This window comes from Coregonus clupeaformis, chromosome 5 (assembly GCF_020615455.1).
Source record: "Coregonus clupeaformis isolate EN_2021a chromosome 5, ASM2061545v1, whole genome shotgun sequence".
Lineage (NCBI taxonomy): Eukaryota > Metazoa > Chordata > Actinopteri > Salmoniformes > Salmonidae > Coregonus > Coregonus clupeaformis.
In genome coordinates, this window is record NC_059196.1 from 39,903,083 (window position 1) to 39,918,452 (window position 15,370).

Here is a 15,370-nt window from a genome sequence, read left to right on the forward strand (position 1 = left end):
AGAAGGTTTGCTGTGTCTGTCAGCGTAGTGTCCAGAGCATGGAGGCGCTACCAGGAGACAGGCCAGTACATCAGGAGACGTGGAGGAGGCCGTAGGAGGGCAACAACCCAGCAGCAGGACTGCTACCTCCGCCTTTGTGCAAGGAGGAGCAGGAGGAGCACTGCCAGAGCCCTGCAAAATGACCTCCAGCAGGCCACAAATGTGCATGTGTCTGCTCAAACGGTCAGAAACAGACTCCATGAGGGTGGTATGAGGGCCGACGTCCACAGGTGGGGGTTGTGCTTACAGCCCAACACCGTGCAGGACGTTTGGCATTTGCCAGAGAACACCAAGATTGGCAAATTCGCCACTGGCGCCCTGTGCTCTTCACAGATGAAAGCAGGTTCACACTGAGCACGTGACAGACGTGACAGAGTCTGGAAACGCCCGTGGAGAACGTTCTGCTGCCTGCAACATCCTCCAGCATGACCGGTTTGGCGGTGGGTCAGTCATGGTGTGGGGTGGCATTTCTTTGGGGGCCGCACAGCCCTCCATGTGCTTGCCAGAGGTAGCCTGACTGCCATTAGGTACCGAGATGAGATCCTCAGACCCCTTGTGAGACCATATGCTGGTGCGGTTGGCCCTGGGTTCCTCCTAATGCAAGACAATGCTAGACCTCATGTGGCTGGAGTGTGTCAGCAGTTCCTGCAAGAGGAAGGCATTGATGCTATGGACTGGCCCGCCCGTTCCCCAGACCTGAATCCAATTGAGCACATCTGGGACATCATGTCTCGCTCCATCCAACAACGCCACGTTGCACCAAAGACTGTCCAGGAGTTGGCGGATGCTTTAGTCCAGGTCTGGGAGGAGATCCCTCAGGAGACCATCCGCCACCTCATCAGGAGCATGCCCAGGCGTTGTAGGGAGGTCATACAGGCACGCGGAGGCCACACACACTACTGAGCCTCATTTTGACTTGTTTTAAGGACATTACATCAAAGTTGGATCAGCCTGTAGTGTGGTTTTCCACTTTAATTTTGAGGGTGACTCCAAATCCAGACCTCCATGGGTTGATACATTTGATAAAATGTTTGTGTGATTTTGTTGTCAGCACATTCAACTATGTAAAGAAAAAAGTATTTAATAAGATTATTTCATTCATTCAGATCTAGGATGTGTTATTTTAGTGTTCCCTTGATTTTTTGGAGCAGTGTATTTCACAGCGGTTTAGATGGTACAATGATTCTCTACACGATACTTGCTTATTTTGTCACATAAACTGAAATTAGGCTAATTATTATAATTTTTGCTACCAGGAAATGGCAGAGATTTCTGCAATGTGCTCCTATAAATGGTATAAAATGATCCGTGGAAAACAAGTCATTTGTATAGAAATTTCTATTTCAGTAATTTGTATATTGTGTTGTTAAGATGCAAATTAAAAGCTTGAAATACAGGAAAAATTCAATGCATTTTGCTACGTGATGCAATTATGGCTGGGCTAGCCCGAACAGCCGCTAGTGGGCACTGTTTAACTGTCTTTGACATGTGCAGTCAAATCAGAGAGGAAGAGGCAAAGCAAGAGGTTTTACTCCGCCCAAAATGTTTTCTACGAAAATAAGCCCACGAAGTGGGGTATTTTTGTATGGAAGTCAATGAGGGTCGAATTTGGTAAACAAAAAAAAATGTAATTGCTAATTAGTTACGTGAGGCTTATTTAATCGAATATAAGTTTATTAATGTTTAGGTTGGTACCAATGCACTGATATAAGTAGACGCACATGGCATTTCGGCAACTTTGAAAAAATCGACTTAATATCTGTGTTGTACCTGTTGTCATAGAGAGAGCCTCAATTGCACTGCCCGTGCTGTCACAGACGCTATAATGGCACAGATACAAGCATTTCGCTACACCTGCTATAACATCTGCTAAACACGTGTATGTGACAAATACAATTTGATTTGATTTGATACAAAGATGAGTCCTATATCTCTATGGCCTGGTTTTCACGCGTATCTGCCCTCTCATTGGCTAGAATGGTCCCACCTGATCACGCCTCCTCACGCCTGCCTTCCATCTTTGAGGACGTATTTGCATTTGTTAGAGCGGTCACTTGACTATCTTGTCAATATAATAGACAATCTTTGGTCAAATACAGTAAAGCCAAATACTTCCTGATGCATAAGTTTATTGTCACATGACATTTTGTTTCACCAGTGGAATGTACACCAACCGAACGCCGAATTTTTACCGTTAAATGGAACTGTCATCTCGGTGACATGACAGGTAAGTGAAACAATGTTTCTATTGTAGACAGTGAGGTAGGAATGGAATGATACATTGTAACTGCTTGCTGCGTGCAAACTGTCCAGCGCTAGAAGAAAGTTCTATGTCATGATCGGGCGTTATTCCTGCAGGGACAACGTGAAAGTAGTGTGTGAATATACGTTATATATAAACAAAAAATAAGTTATTTTATCTGTTGATCTGCTTTCTGTAGAGAGGGTATGGATCTCCATAGTCTAACTCGATGTTTGCAATCTGATCTTGATTTGATACAGTTCTGCTATTATAGCGAGAAGTTACCTCAGCATAGGTCTAATTCATGTGTTTTGTTCTAGTCATATTCAGGAATGAGGATAATTAAAACTAAGAAACGAAAGTCGGCAATACTGTATCCAAAAAGATTTTAAAAGAAGTCTAGAACGAACAAAAAACAGATGCTTCTCCTTCACATGCCTAAGCATGAGTCAGCATTTCCTGCTATTGCTCAACCCCCAGGAACACAAACACACAACTGACACAAAGGCTTTTCATTTGACATTGATTCGACCAATCGTATAGAATAGATTCATAATAGGCTATTATTAGAGAGAATTCATCATTTACAGTCACAGGTCCCAACAGTTATTATTGTCTATTTATCTTGTTTATGCCTGTCTGATATTTGTCTCAGGAGCTTGTCACCACCATGTATCTCCCGGGCCACCATACCTCCGTGTTCACGTTCCAGTCTGCGGTTCACAGCTCCCACGTCCTGAAGCGTCTCAACGACCAGAGACTGGGGGATGTGTTGTGTGATGTTACACTGGTGGCAGGCAGCAGGATGTTCAGGGCCCACTGCTCTGTACTGGCCTCCTGTAGTGACTACTTCTACAGCAGGATAATCAACCACACCAGCCCCAGCTTGGTGCTCACTCTGCCTGACCAGGTCAGGATCATACACTATACTGTGGTTGAGTCTCAAATGGTACCTTATAACATGTACAAGTGCCTTCGGAAAGTATTCAGACCCCCTTGACTTTTTCCACATTTTGTTTACGTTACAGCCTTATTCTAAAATTGATTAAATCGTTTTTTTTAGCCTCATCAATCTACCGACTATACCCCATAATGACAAAGCAAAAATAAGTGTTTTGAATTTTTTGCGAAAATAAAAAAATTGTAATATTCAGACCCTTTACTCAGTACTTTGTTGAAGCACCTTTGGCAGCGATTACAGCCTTGAGTCCTCTTGGGTATGACACTACAAGCTTGGCACACCTGTATTTGGGGAGTTTCTCCCATTCTTCTCTGCAGATCCTCTCAAGCTCTGTCAGGTTGGATGGGGAGCATTGATGCACAGCTATTTTCAGGTCTCTCCAGAGATGTTCGATCGGGTTCAAGCTTGGCTTTGGCTGGGCCACTCAAGGACATTCAGAGACTTGTCCCGAAGCCACTCCTGCGTAGTCTTGGCTGTGTGCTTACGGTTGTTGTCCTGTTAGAAGGTGAACCTTCGCCCCAGTCTGAGGTCCTGAGCGCTCTGGAGCAGGTTTTCATCAAGGATCTCTCTGTACTTTGCTCCGTTCATCTTTCCCTCGATCTAGTCTCCTAGTCCCTGCCGCTGAAAAACATCCCCACAGCATGATGCTGCTACCACCATGCTTCACCATAGGGATGGTGCCAGGTTTCCTCCAGACGTGACGCTTGGCATTCAGGCCAAAGAGTTAAATCTTGGTTTCATCAGACCAGAGAATCTTGTTTCTCATGGTCTGAGAGTCCTTTAGGTGCCTTTTGGAAAACTCCAAGTGGGCTGTCGTGCCTTTTACTGATGAGTGGCTTCTGTTTGGCCACTCTACCATAAAGGCCTGATTGGTGGAGTGCTGCAGAGATGGTTGTCCTTCTGGAAGGTTCTCCCATCTCCACAGAGGAATTCTAGAGCTCTGTCAGAGTGACCATCGGGTTCTTGGTAACCTTCCTGACCAAGGCCCTTCTCCCCTGATTGCTTAGTTTGGCCGGGCGGCCAGCTCTAGGAAGAGTCTTGGTGGTTCCAAACTTCTTCCATTTAAGAATGATGGAGGCCACTGTGTTCTTGGGGACCTTCAATGCTGCAGAAATGTTTTGGTACCCTTCCCCAGATCTGTGCCTCGACACAATCCTGTCTCGGAGCTCTACAGACATCTGTCAACCTCATGGCTTGGTTTTTGCTCTGACATGCACTGTCAACTGTGGGAGCTTATATAGACAGGTGTGTGCCTTTCCAAATCATGTCCAATCAATTGAATTTACCACAGGTGGCCTCCAATCAAGTTGTAGAAACATCTTAATCATGATCAATGGAAACACGATGCACCCAAGCTCAATTTCGAGTCTCATAGCAAAGGGTCTGAGTACTTATGTAAACAAGGTATTTCTGTTTATTAATTTTTTTGCAAAGAAATTCTAAAAACCTGTTTTCGCTTTAGCGATAATTTGAAACTTGTCTGCCAAGTTGGGCCTTTGGAGAGTGTTCAGAGTCATTCAGGTTGAGCTGCAGTGCTCAGCAAGCTGGAGCGAAGGACACACTGTGCCCAGTGTTGTGTTGCCGGCTTGCAGCTCAAACTCTCCCCATTGAGCAGTAGAGTGTATCACGGTGACATCCTGATGGTTACTACCAATACTCCAAGTTATTTCTGGTGCTACTGTAAATATAATTAAGTGGGATGGAACAAATTGGCCACGTACAGTGGGCTCCAGAAGTACCGGGACAGATTCAGCTTCATACTCCAGCACTTTGGATTTGAATTGATATAATGACTGAGGTAAAAGTGCAGACTCTCAGCTTTAATTTGAGGGTATTTTCATCCATATCAGGTGAACCGTTTACAAATTACAGCACTTTTTGTACATAGTCCACCCCATTTTTAGGGGACCAAAAGTATTGGGACAAATTCACTTGTGTGTATTTTAAAGTAGTCAAAAGTTTAGCATTGGGTCCCGTATTTCTAGCACACAATGATTACATCAAGCTTGGGACTACAAACTTGTTGGATGCATTTGCTTTTTGTTTTGGTTGTGTTTCAGAATTTTGTGCCAAATAGAAATGAATGGTAAATAATGTATTGTTATTTTGGAGTCACTTTAATTCTAAATAAGAATAGAATGTTTCCAAACTCTTCTACATTAATGTGGATGTTACCACGGTTACAGATAGTCCATAATGAATCGTGACTAATGATTAGTGAGAAAGTTACAGACACACAAATATCATACCCGTCAAGACATGCTAACCTCTCACCATTACAATAACAGGGGAGGTTAGCATTTTGGGGGGGGTGGGCACGCATCTCGGGCAAATAAATTATATTTTATTTGGACAGGCAAGAAAGTACGGTAGGGTGGGCCAGGCCCCCCTGATGCCGGCCCCGTAGGGCTCTACTCAGAAGCATGTATTTCCCTCTCCAGGTAACAGCAGAGGGTTTTGAACCGTTGCTCCAGTTCTCCTACACCGCCAAGCTGCTCTTTACCAAAGACAACATCCTGGCCATCCACAGGTGTGCCAGGCTCCTGGGGTTCCACAACCTGGAGACTAGCTGCTTCGACTTCCTTCTGCCAAAGTTCCTGGAGGGTAGCAGCAGGACCACAGCCCAGGAGGGAGGAAGAGGAGGCTGCTGTCAGGGCAGGTCCCAGATCAGCTCCTCCAACCAAGGCAAATCACCTAGTGGCAGGTCCCCCAACCAGGTCAGGTCCCAGATCAGGTCCTCCAACCAGGCCCAGGGCAGGACCCAGATCAGGTCCCCCAACCAAGGCAAATCACCTAGTGGCAGGTCCCCCAACCAGGGCAGGTCCCAGATGAGGTCCCCCAACCAGAGGAGGTCCCCTAGTGTTGGCTCAGCCTACAGTAGAAACAGAAAGCGAGACGGAGACGGCCAGTCCCCCAGTGTCGATTCAGCCCACTGTACAGGCTGTCAGTCCCAGAGCAGGACCCCCAACCAAGGCATGTCACTCAGCCAGGCCAGGTTGCCTAGTGGCAGGACCCCCAGTCAGGGCAGGTTGCCTAGTGTCAGTTTAGCCCACAATACAGACAGACACACAGACAGAGACCGAGAGCAGCAGGTTGGACCTCGACAGCAGAACACAGGCCCAGGCCAGACAACAGGAAGTGATGTCAGGAACATAGGAAGTGACATCAGGCCACAGTGTTCAGCTGCCAACCCCAGTGGAACAATATCACCACCGTCACACCAGAGCTTAACAGTGCCTTCAGACGGAAACGTACAAATAGACTTCCAGTCGTCATCCCAATGTCCAAATACCCTGGCCTTGCTAGTCAACCCGGTCAGTGGTGGTCGGGAGCAGTTCTGCATGTCACCCTTATCCCTCGGGGGACTGACGTCCTCCAGCGGTCTTGGTGTCCGTCCCATCCTGGCCTTGCCGTGTCCTGGTGGCGTTGACGGTAAACCAGACCCTGACGCCGTGTTCAGTGATGGAGACATCCTAGGGATGGAGGCAGCGGCGTGTCCGATGGCGATGGGTCAGGGTGAGGGGTGTCCGAGAGGGTGCCCGCTCTCCTGCGAGCTGCCGTCCCCTGACGACGTGAGCCCATCAGACCTTATGGAGGCAGCGGACGGAGAGATGGATGGTGACCAGTCTGTCGTTGGGAGTCTGATGGCTGAAGAAGCTGGGTGTAGCCCAGGTTCCTGTGGCACGTGCCCACTGAGAGGCTCGGTGGAGGTAGAGGAGGCCGAGCAACAGCAACCTGCATTGGATCTCCTGGCAAGACGCAAAAGCCCCAGCTCAGAAAAGAGTGGCGAGGAGAGCCATGGTGGATGCCCTATGCTCCCAAGGTCACCAGGATTAGGTCAAGTAGGTCAGCTACCTGTGTTAGAGCGGAGAGAGGACCCTGGTTTGGATGGGGGCGTGGCTGTTGGGGGTCATCTCTCTGACTCCGCCCTCACTGATCCCACCCTCTGTGGTCTTACCCCTGATGATGCGGGGTACGGACTCGGAGAGCGGAGCAGCGTGGAGAGGGAGGTGGCTGAACATCTGGCCAAGGGTTTCTGGCCTGACTTGTGCCCTTCACAGACTGAACCTCTCCCTAGTCTCCCTAATCTGGACATCATGGAGCACGGAGGTCTGGGGAGAGTTCCTAATCTGGACACCATGGAGCACGGAGGTCTGGGGAGAGTTCCTAATCTGGACATCATGGAGCACAGTGGTCTTGGGACGGCTGCAGACTTCCACTGGCAGCTAGACCTGAACTCAAATCCAGGGGACTGTCCCTTCCTTAGAGACCTGGGGACAGGAGAGGCAGGGGGGATAGAAGAGGTGGGGGGAGTGGGGGAGGTGGGGGAGACAGGGGAGGTAGGAGAGACAGGTGGGGTGGGGGAGACCGGGGAGGTAGGAGAGACAGGGGAGGCCCAGACACCCGGTGGGAACGACAGCCTGTCCCAGTCAGAGAAAAGTCCCTACATGTCATCTGTTAACTCAGGAGAGGACTCAGACGGAGACCTGGACACGGACGGAGACACGGAGAGAGAGGCCAACAACAGGAGAGCACAAGAGGTCAGAGTTCTTACTGGAAGGTCACAGTGTATGTGTATGAAGGTGTGTTGAGTCCCAAATGGCGCCCTATAAAGTGTACTACTTTTGACCAGAGACCATCTCTGTCTGTTCATCCATCCCTGTGTGCGCTTCCAGGTTTGTCTGCCCTTCCCGGTGGTTCAGATCTCGTCAGTGAGTCGTAGTGCCTTCCAGCAGCTCCTCAGATGCCAGCAGCTGACTCCGGAACAGCTGGAGTTTGTCCACGACGTCCGACGGCGCAGCAAGAACCGCGTGGCCGCACAGCGCTGTCGCAAGAGGAAGCTAGAAGGCATCCATAAACTACAGACTGAGATCGGGACACTGGTACGTCTGTGTTTGCCATCATCTCTCTTGCAGAGTTGGGTCTATTCCATTTAAATTCCAGTCCATACAGAAAGTAAACCAAATTCCAATTCCACATTTTCCTAATTGAAAAGAATTGGAATTTCAGTGTACTTCCTATATTGAATGGAAATTAAATTAAATTGAATAATCTCCTAATATGGCATTATAGTCTGATTTTATAATCTGGTAGTTTGATTTAATTGTAAACATTTCAACAATACATGTTATAAGTAGCGAATTATTCAACTGAGCAACGCATAAATAATTGACCTCTTATGTAACTAATTACACAATGACATTCATAGCTGAGCTGTGTTTTATTGGTCCAGTGGGTTGTAATGTTTTATCCTGTTCTGCCCCACAGAGAGGAGAGAAGAACAGGTTGCTGGAGGAGCGTGGCCAGCTGCAGAGGAACGTGGAGGAGACGTTACAGAGTCTGACAGGGCTGTGTCAGAGCGTCTGCAACGAGGCAGGGGTCTGTCGTGAGCAGGACCAGCTACAGCTCCTAGCCAAGCTCCAGTCTCCTGACGTCCCTATCTCAGCACTCCTCAACACTCTGGCCTCCCCCTCTCCTCCCCCGGCCTCCCCCTCTCCTCCCCCGGCCTCCCCCTGGGACTGGAGCCGGAGAGCTTAGAACCCCAACCACTGCCTATACCACAACCCCAGCCCCAATCACAGCCCCACCACTGCCTTAACCTGCTCTAGAGAACTGCCCCATCCTCAACCTGCCCTAGAGAACTGCCCCAAGGCTGCCCTATCCCCAACCTCAACCTGCCCTAGAGAACTGCCCCAAGGTTGCCCCATCCTGCCCTAGAGAACTGCCTCATCCTCAACCTCCATAGAGAACTGCCTCATCCTGTCCTAGAGAACTGCCTCATCCTCAACCTGCCCTAGAGAACTGCCCCAAGGTTGCCCCATCCTGCCCTAGAGAACTGCCTCATCCTCAACCTCCATAGATAACTGCCTCATCCTGTCCTAGAGAACCGCCTCATCCTCAACCTCCATAGAGAACTGCCCCATCCTGTCCTAGAGAACTGCCCCATCCTGTCCTAGAGAACTGCCCCATCCTGTCCTAGAGAACTGCCTCATCCTGTCCTAGAGAACCGCCTCATCCTCAACCTCCATAGAGAACGGCCTCATCCTGTCCTAGAGAACTGCCTCATCCTGTCCTAGAGAACTGCCTCATCCTGTCCTAGAGAACTGCCTCATCCTGCCCCATCCTGCCTCATCCTGTCCTAGAGAACTGCCCCATCCTGTCCTAGAGAATTGCCTCATCCTGTCCTAGAGAACTGCCCCATCCTGTCCTAGAGAACTGCCCCATCCTGTCCTAGAGAACTGCCCCATCCTGTCCTAGAGAACTGCCTCATCCTGTCCTAGAGAACTGCCCCATCCTGCCTCATCCTGTCCTAGAGAACTGCCCCATCCTGTCCTAGATAACTGCCTTATCCTGCCCCATCCTGTCCTAGAGAACTGCCCCATCCTGTCCTAGAGAACTGCCCCATCCTGTCCTAGAGAACTGCCTTATCCTGCCCCATCCTGTCCTAGAGAACTGTCTGGAGCCAAATAGCAACATATAAATCCAGAGCCATATACTGTATAGACCATAGATAATCTACAGTACTATGAAAAAGTATTTGCCCCCTTTCTAATTTTCTCTACTTTTGCATATTTGTGATACTGAATGTTATCAGATCTTCAACCAAAACCTAATATTAGATAAAGGGAACATAAGTGAACAAATAACACAACAATTACATATTTATTTCATAAACAAAGTTATGCAACACCCAATTCCCCTGTGTGAAAAAGTAATTGCCCCCTTACACTCAATAACTGGTTGTGCCACCTTTAGCTGCAATGACTCCAACCAAATGCTTCCTGTAGTTGTTGATCAGTCTCTCACGTCGCTGTGGAGGAATGTTGGCCCACTCTTCCATGCAGAACTTCTTTAACTCAGTGACGTGTGGGTTTTCAAGCATGAACTGCTCGTTTCAAGTCCTGCCACAACATCTCAATTGGGATTAGGTCTGGACTTTGACTAGGCCATTCCAAAACTTCCAATTTGTTGCTTTTTAGCAATTTTCATGTAGACTTGATTGTGTGTTTTGGATCATTGTCTTGCTGCATGACCCAGCTGCGCTTCAGCTTCAGCTCACAGACGGATGGTCTGACATTCTCCTGTAGAATTCTCTGATACAGAGCAGAATTCATGGTTCCTTCTTTTAAGGCAAGTCGTCCAGGTCCTGAGGCAGCAAAGCATCCCCAAACCATCACACCACCACCACCATGCTTGACCTTTTGGTATGATGTTCTTACTGTGGAATGCAGTGTTTGGTTTTCGCCAGGCATTACTGGAACCATGTCGTTGGGTGTTGCATAACTTTGTTTATGAAATAATTATGTAATTGTTGTGTTATTTGTTCACTTATGTTCCCTTTATCTAAAATTAGGTTTTGGTTGAAGATCTGATAACATTCAGTATCACTAATATGCAAAAGTAGAGAAAATTAGAAAGGGGGCAAATAATTTTTCATAGCACTGTATATCTGTTTTTGGATATAACTCTATACTGTATAGACCATAGATAATCTAGATATTTTATTGGATATAACTCTATACTGTATGGCTCAGATGAACTCTCACTGTTATTCATTGTATCAGGATTCATCCCAAATGGCACCCTATTCAGTGCACTACTTTTGACCAGGACCCATAAGGCTCTGGTCAAAAGTAGTGCACTATGTAGGGAATAGGGTACCTATTGGGACACCACCTCAGTCTGAAGAATTGTAGTGTAACAAAATGCCATGTTTTTTTGGACACTTTGAAGGACTTAGTATATTAACCTTTTAGGCTTTAGCTCAGTGGGATAACAACACAGTATCGTGACAGCAGGACACCTGGATTCTAACCCTGGTCGGCGACAGTCACAAACACTTTGAAGGATTTACTGTAAAGTTTTCAGGGTACATTTACCTTTTTCATTATATTTATTGTAACATTATGCAAACCTGTTGGAATGTAGGATCTGCAAGTGGACCTCTTTCGGACTACATTTCCATGTGCTTTTTAGCAGCCTTAATTGTGTAGCATAATAGCCATGCAATTTAAATACAGTATTTGTCACTAGTATAATAGCCGTGCAATTTAAATATAGTATTTGTCACTAAACTCAAGAGATTCTCTGAAGGTGCACAATACCAAGCACGAAGCCAAGAGACTTTGACCATCATCTCTCCTGCAAGAATTAGGTAATTGAATGAATGTATCTCAGGAAAACACTTAGCCTATCCATCTGTGTTCATCCATTCGTTCATTCGTCCATCCATCAGTTGTTTTATTTGCTGAATGAGGTAACGAAGATCATGATAGTTTTTCATTTTTATCATTTTAACAAGTTTTTTTTTTTTTTAGAGCATTAATTGAGACGTATGAAGAAAAAAAAATGTATGCACTCACTAACTATAAATCGCTCTGGATAAGAGCGTCTGCTAAATGACGTAAATGTAAAATGTATGATATCGATGACATGACATTCTGTCTTGTCATATACGTATAACGGTTACATTGTTTCTGGTATTACTACACACAGTATTGTAGGGTAGCAGGGATCTATGTATACGTCCCAAATTGACCCCTGTTGCCTAATGTGTTGGGCCCAAAGTGCTCTGGTCAAAAGTGGTACGCTATAGACAATAGGGTGCCATTGGGGTTCTTCTACAGCATGTTCCTTACTGATCTATTGCGAACACTTGCACATTCTTCACCTTGAGTGTATCTATCCTGATTGTATGCTTACAATTGTTTTTAGTGTTTTGAATTCAATTTTGACGGCACCTTAATTTCAATATTATGCAACATGTTTTACAGTGTATATGGTAAAGCTTTCTAATTTCCACATTAAAGGTTTGGTAATACATCTATTTTCCATTCATCTTCTCCAACCCCTTCTCGACGCCACAGATTATCCATTATATTGACCAGATGATCTAGCCGCCTCCCTCACAAAAAATAAACGTCTTCAAAAACGGAAGGAAGTCGGGAGGAGGCAAGATCAGGTGGGACCATTCTAGCCAATGAGAGCTAGAAGTACAGGCACCATTTTTTTCCACTAGTTACCACAGCCACACAGTCAAAACGGTCTATATCGTAAAAATTAATGAAAATAAAAAATGTGATTTTTTTGGTCCTAATTTAAGGTTAGGGTTAAGCACAAGGTTAGCAGTGTGATTTAGGATTAAAATCATATTTTAAGAAGATAAATTGTAGAAATGGGCGGTGTTTATGACTTTGTGGCTGTGGTAACTAGTGACGATGACAAGGCACAACTCCGATATAAAGTTATTTTTCTCAAAGTTGCCGGGATGTCACGTGTCCTACTTATCAGTACACTCGCAACAACCTAATCATTACGAAACTTGTATTCGATCAAATAATCCATTACCATTTTTGTTAACCAAATTCGACACTTTCATTGACCTCCATTACAAAAAACTCCTCGCTTGATCAGCGGAAAAACGCCATCTGCTGGAGAAAACAGATTTTGGGCACAGCTATCGCTCTCCGCTTCGCCTCTTCCTCTGTCGACGCGCGTCTTGTTTCAAACTCGACAACCATTTCCATTTCCTCCATCTCCCTTTCGCACGCGGTGATCCTCTCCCTCCTTCCCGGTTGATCTCTCGTTGTTACCGCGTCAAGAGATTATAAATCATTACCAGACAGCTGGTCTATCACATTCATTTTTTAAATATATTTTTTTATATACTTTTTTTTAATGAGGCCTGCTATTTACATTAACCAATATATTTTGAGCGATAGGACCATAGACATTAAAAACAAGGATAGGACAGGTGTAGGCCTTAGCCGTGGGTAGTAGTGGTGCTATTGGTGCCATTAAAAACAAGGATAGGACAGGTGTAGGCCTTAGCCGCGGGTAGTAGTGGTGCTATTGGTGCTGCAGCACCACCTGATAAAAAACCTTATTAATACAATACCATTTTTTTTGGGGGGGGGGTATTTTTTTATTCACAAAAGTAGTGCACTGGGCCTATGATAGTGCTGTATTAGGCATTGATCACAGCGACAGCATCATCTGGATATGCGTGCAACAAAAGTTCAACATTCCTCTTCCGCTACTATTTCTGTCAAACTGTCTATGCATACAGTTTGATGCATACGTTTGATAAATCCAACATATGCACCACACGGAACGCACAGCAATTGTGCTCCGCAATGCAATCCTGCAAGGCAAACGCAGCATTCCATTGGAAATTAATGTACTTCTGGTGTAACAAAACGCAAACCCTGTCAGTGTGATCGAGGCGTTAGCGGACCGATATAGCCCCCCGCGACGCAGCGTATGCATATGTTTGCATGTGGGTGTGTAGAATTACCGAGTTTTGCCACAGGGCGGCGCTCAAAACTTACTCCTCGTTTGGGCGTTCAACTCCCCCCCTCCATCCCAACACCTCTCCATCCCCGCGCCTGGCTCCTGTTTCCTTTTGATGCTGCAGAATGTTCGGTACCTCTCAGGTGTAAGGTTGGATGTACAGTTTTGAAGAAGACCTAAGACTATTTCACACGGACTGTCGTGGATTTAAGGTAAGGTGAATTTCTGTTAGATATGGGATGGATGTATAGCCGAAGGCGGAGGCATCGTTATAAAATACACTAGAATTGCCTAATAGGCAATAATGGCTCACACCTCCGCGTTGGATCTATAAAATATCCGATGTGATGCGTCTGTCGGGTGTGAAATGTATGTTAGGTGCTAAACCCTATGCATCTATAATGCCATCTGTCAATTGTATTTTTCATCAATAATCAATTGTTTACCTTTCAGGAATTCCAACCGTCTATAGCTGTGTAGCCTACCGTAACATGGGCTAAAATAGCAGTCAGTGACTGTCTTTTTGAAGCGTTGTTCCATTAGGCTTAGATAGCTAATGCTAATAATAGTCCAACTCAAACATGCTCTTGTGTGTGTCTCCTGTCACAGCAGCCTGTCTGTCTGCCTGTCTGCCTGTCTCTCTGTCTGTCTGTCTGCCTGTCTGTCTGTCTGTCTGTCTGTCTGTCTCTCTGTCTGTCTGTCTGCCGGTCTCTCTGTCTGTCTGTTTGTCTGCCTGCCTGTCTGTCTGCCTGCCTGCCTGCCTGCCTGCCTGTCTGTCTGTCTGTCTGTCTGTCTGCCAGTCTGTCTGCCCGCCCGCCCGCCTGTCTGTCTGTCTGTCTGTCTGTCTGTCTGTCTGTCAGAAGGAGCCCTTGACTTCCTAACCAGGGTCTCTAATCAGACAAACAAATGCTAATCTATTGGGATGTGTCCCAAATGGCACCCTATTCCCTATATAGTGCAGTACTTTTTACCTAGACCATAAGGTTCATATCAAAAGTAGGTCTAGTGCGCTATGTAGGGAATAGGGTGCCACTTGGGACACGAACACGATAAGCACTGCATCATCAGGCTGCAAGGGGACAAATCCAAACCTCTCATTAGTGGTGCTCTCTCTCTCTCTCTCAATTCAATTTCAATTTCAATTTAAGGGCTTTATTGGCATGGGAAACGTGTGTTAACATTGCCAAAGCAAGGGAAGTAGATAGTAAACAAAAGTGAAATAAACAATAAATATTAACAGTAAACATTACACTCAGAAGTTTCAAAAGAATAAAGACATTTAAAATGTCATATTATGGCTATATACAGTGTTGTAACAATGTGCAAATAGTTAAAGTACAAATGGGAAAATAAATAAACATAAATATGGGTTGTATTTACAATGGTGTTTGTTCTTCACTGGTTGCCCTTTTCTTGTGGCAACAGGTCACAAATCTTGCAGCTGTGATGGCACACTGTGGTTTTTCACCCAGTAGATAAGGGAGTTTATCAAAATTGGGTTTGTTTTCGAATTCTTTGTGGATCGCTGTAATCTGAGGGAAATATGTGTCTCTAATATGGTCATACATTTGGCAGGAGGTTAGGAAGTGCAGCTCAGTTTCCACCTCATTTTGTGGGCAGTGTGCACATAGCCTGTCTTCTCTTGAGAGCCAGGTCTGCCTACGGCGGCCTTTCTCAATAGCAAGGCTATGGTCACTGAGTCTGTACATAGTCAAAGCTTTCCTTAAGTTTGGGTCAGTCACAGTGGTCAGGTATTCTGCCACTGTGTACTCTCTGTTTAGGGCCAAATAGCATTCTAGTTTGCTCTGTTTTTTTGTTTGTTCTTTCCAATGTGT

General features: G+C 46.0%; 3 protein-coding genes across 3 annotated transcripts in view; all 3 read left to right on the forward strand.

The window, feature by feature from the left end:
• Positions 1–2,127: 2,127 nt before the first annotated feature.
• LOC121567179 (zinc finger and BTB domain-containing protein 22) lies at positions 2,128–7,573 on the forward strand (the record flags this gene model as incomplete). The annotated part of the gene is made up of 3 exons (XM_041877110.2): positions 2,128–2,266; positions 2,937–3,191; positions 5,684–7,573. Coding segments are annotated over exons 2-3 (2,130 nt in total), but the record flags the coding sequence as incomplete, so codon positions are not given.
• Positions 7,574–7,581: 8 nt separating this feature from the next.
• On the forward strand, positions 7,582–9,037 carry bach1a (BTB and CNC homology 1, basic leucine zipper transcription factor 1 a). Its single transcript, XM_041877112.2, has 3 exons — positions 7,582–7,783; positions 7,919–8,125; positions 8,511–9,037. Exons 1-3 carry the CDS (start codon positions 7,691–7,693, stop codon positions 8,778–8,780), a joined length of 570 nt encoding a protein of 189 aa, XP_041733046.1. The 5' UTR covers positions 7,582–7,690; the 3' UTR covers positions 8,781–9,037.
• Positions 9,038–13,626: 4,589 nt separating this feature from the next.
• The window catches only part of LOC123484452 (proteoglycan 4-like), a 62,432-nt gene continuing 60,688 nt past the window's right edge, over positions 13,627–15,370 (forward strand). The window contains exon 1 of the mRNA XM_045214815.1: positions 13,627–13,747. The gene's annotated coding sequence lies outside the window, so the exon portion shown is untranslated. The remainder of the gene's footprint in view (positions 13,748–15,370) is intronic.

Excerpts from the sequence above, each read along its gene's own strand:
- bach1a (XM_041877112.2), top strand. The coding sequence starts at position 7,691 with ATGTCATCTGTTAACTCAGGAGAGGACTCAGACGGAGACCTGGACACG. Across the intron at positions 7,784-7,918 it reads ACAACAGGAGAGCACAAGAG|GTTTGTCTGCCCTTCCCGGT; the intron begins GTCAGAGTTCTT and ends GTGCGCTTCCAG. Across the intron at positions 8,126-8,510 it reads AGACTGAGATCGGGACACTG|AGAGGAGAGAAGAACAGGTT; the intron begins GTACGTCTGTGT and ends TCTGCCCCACAG.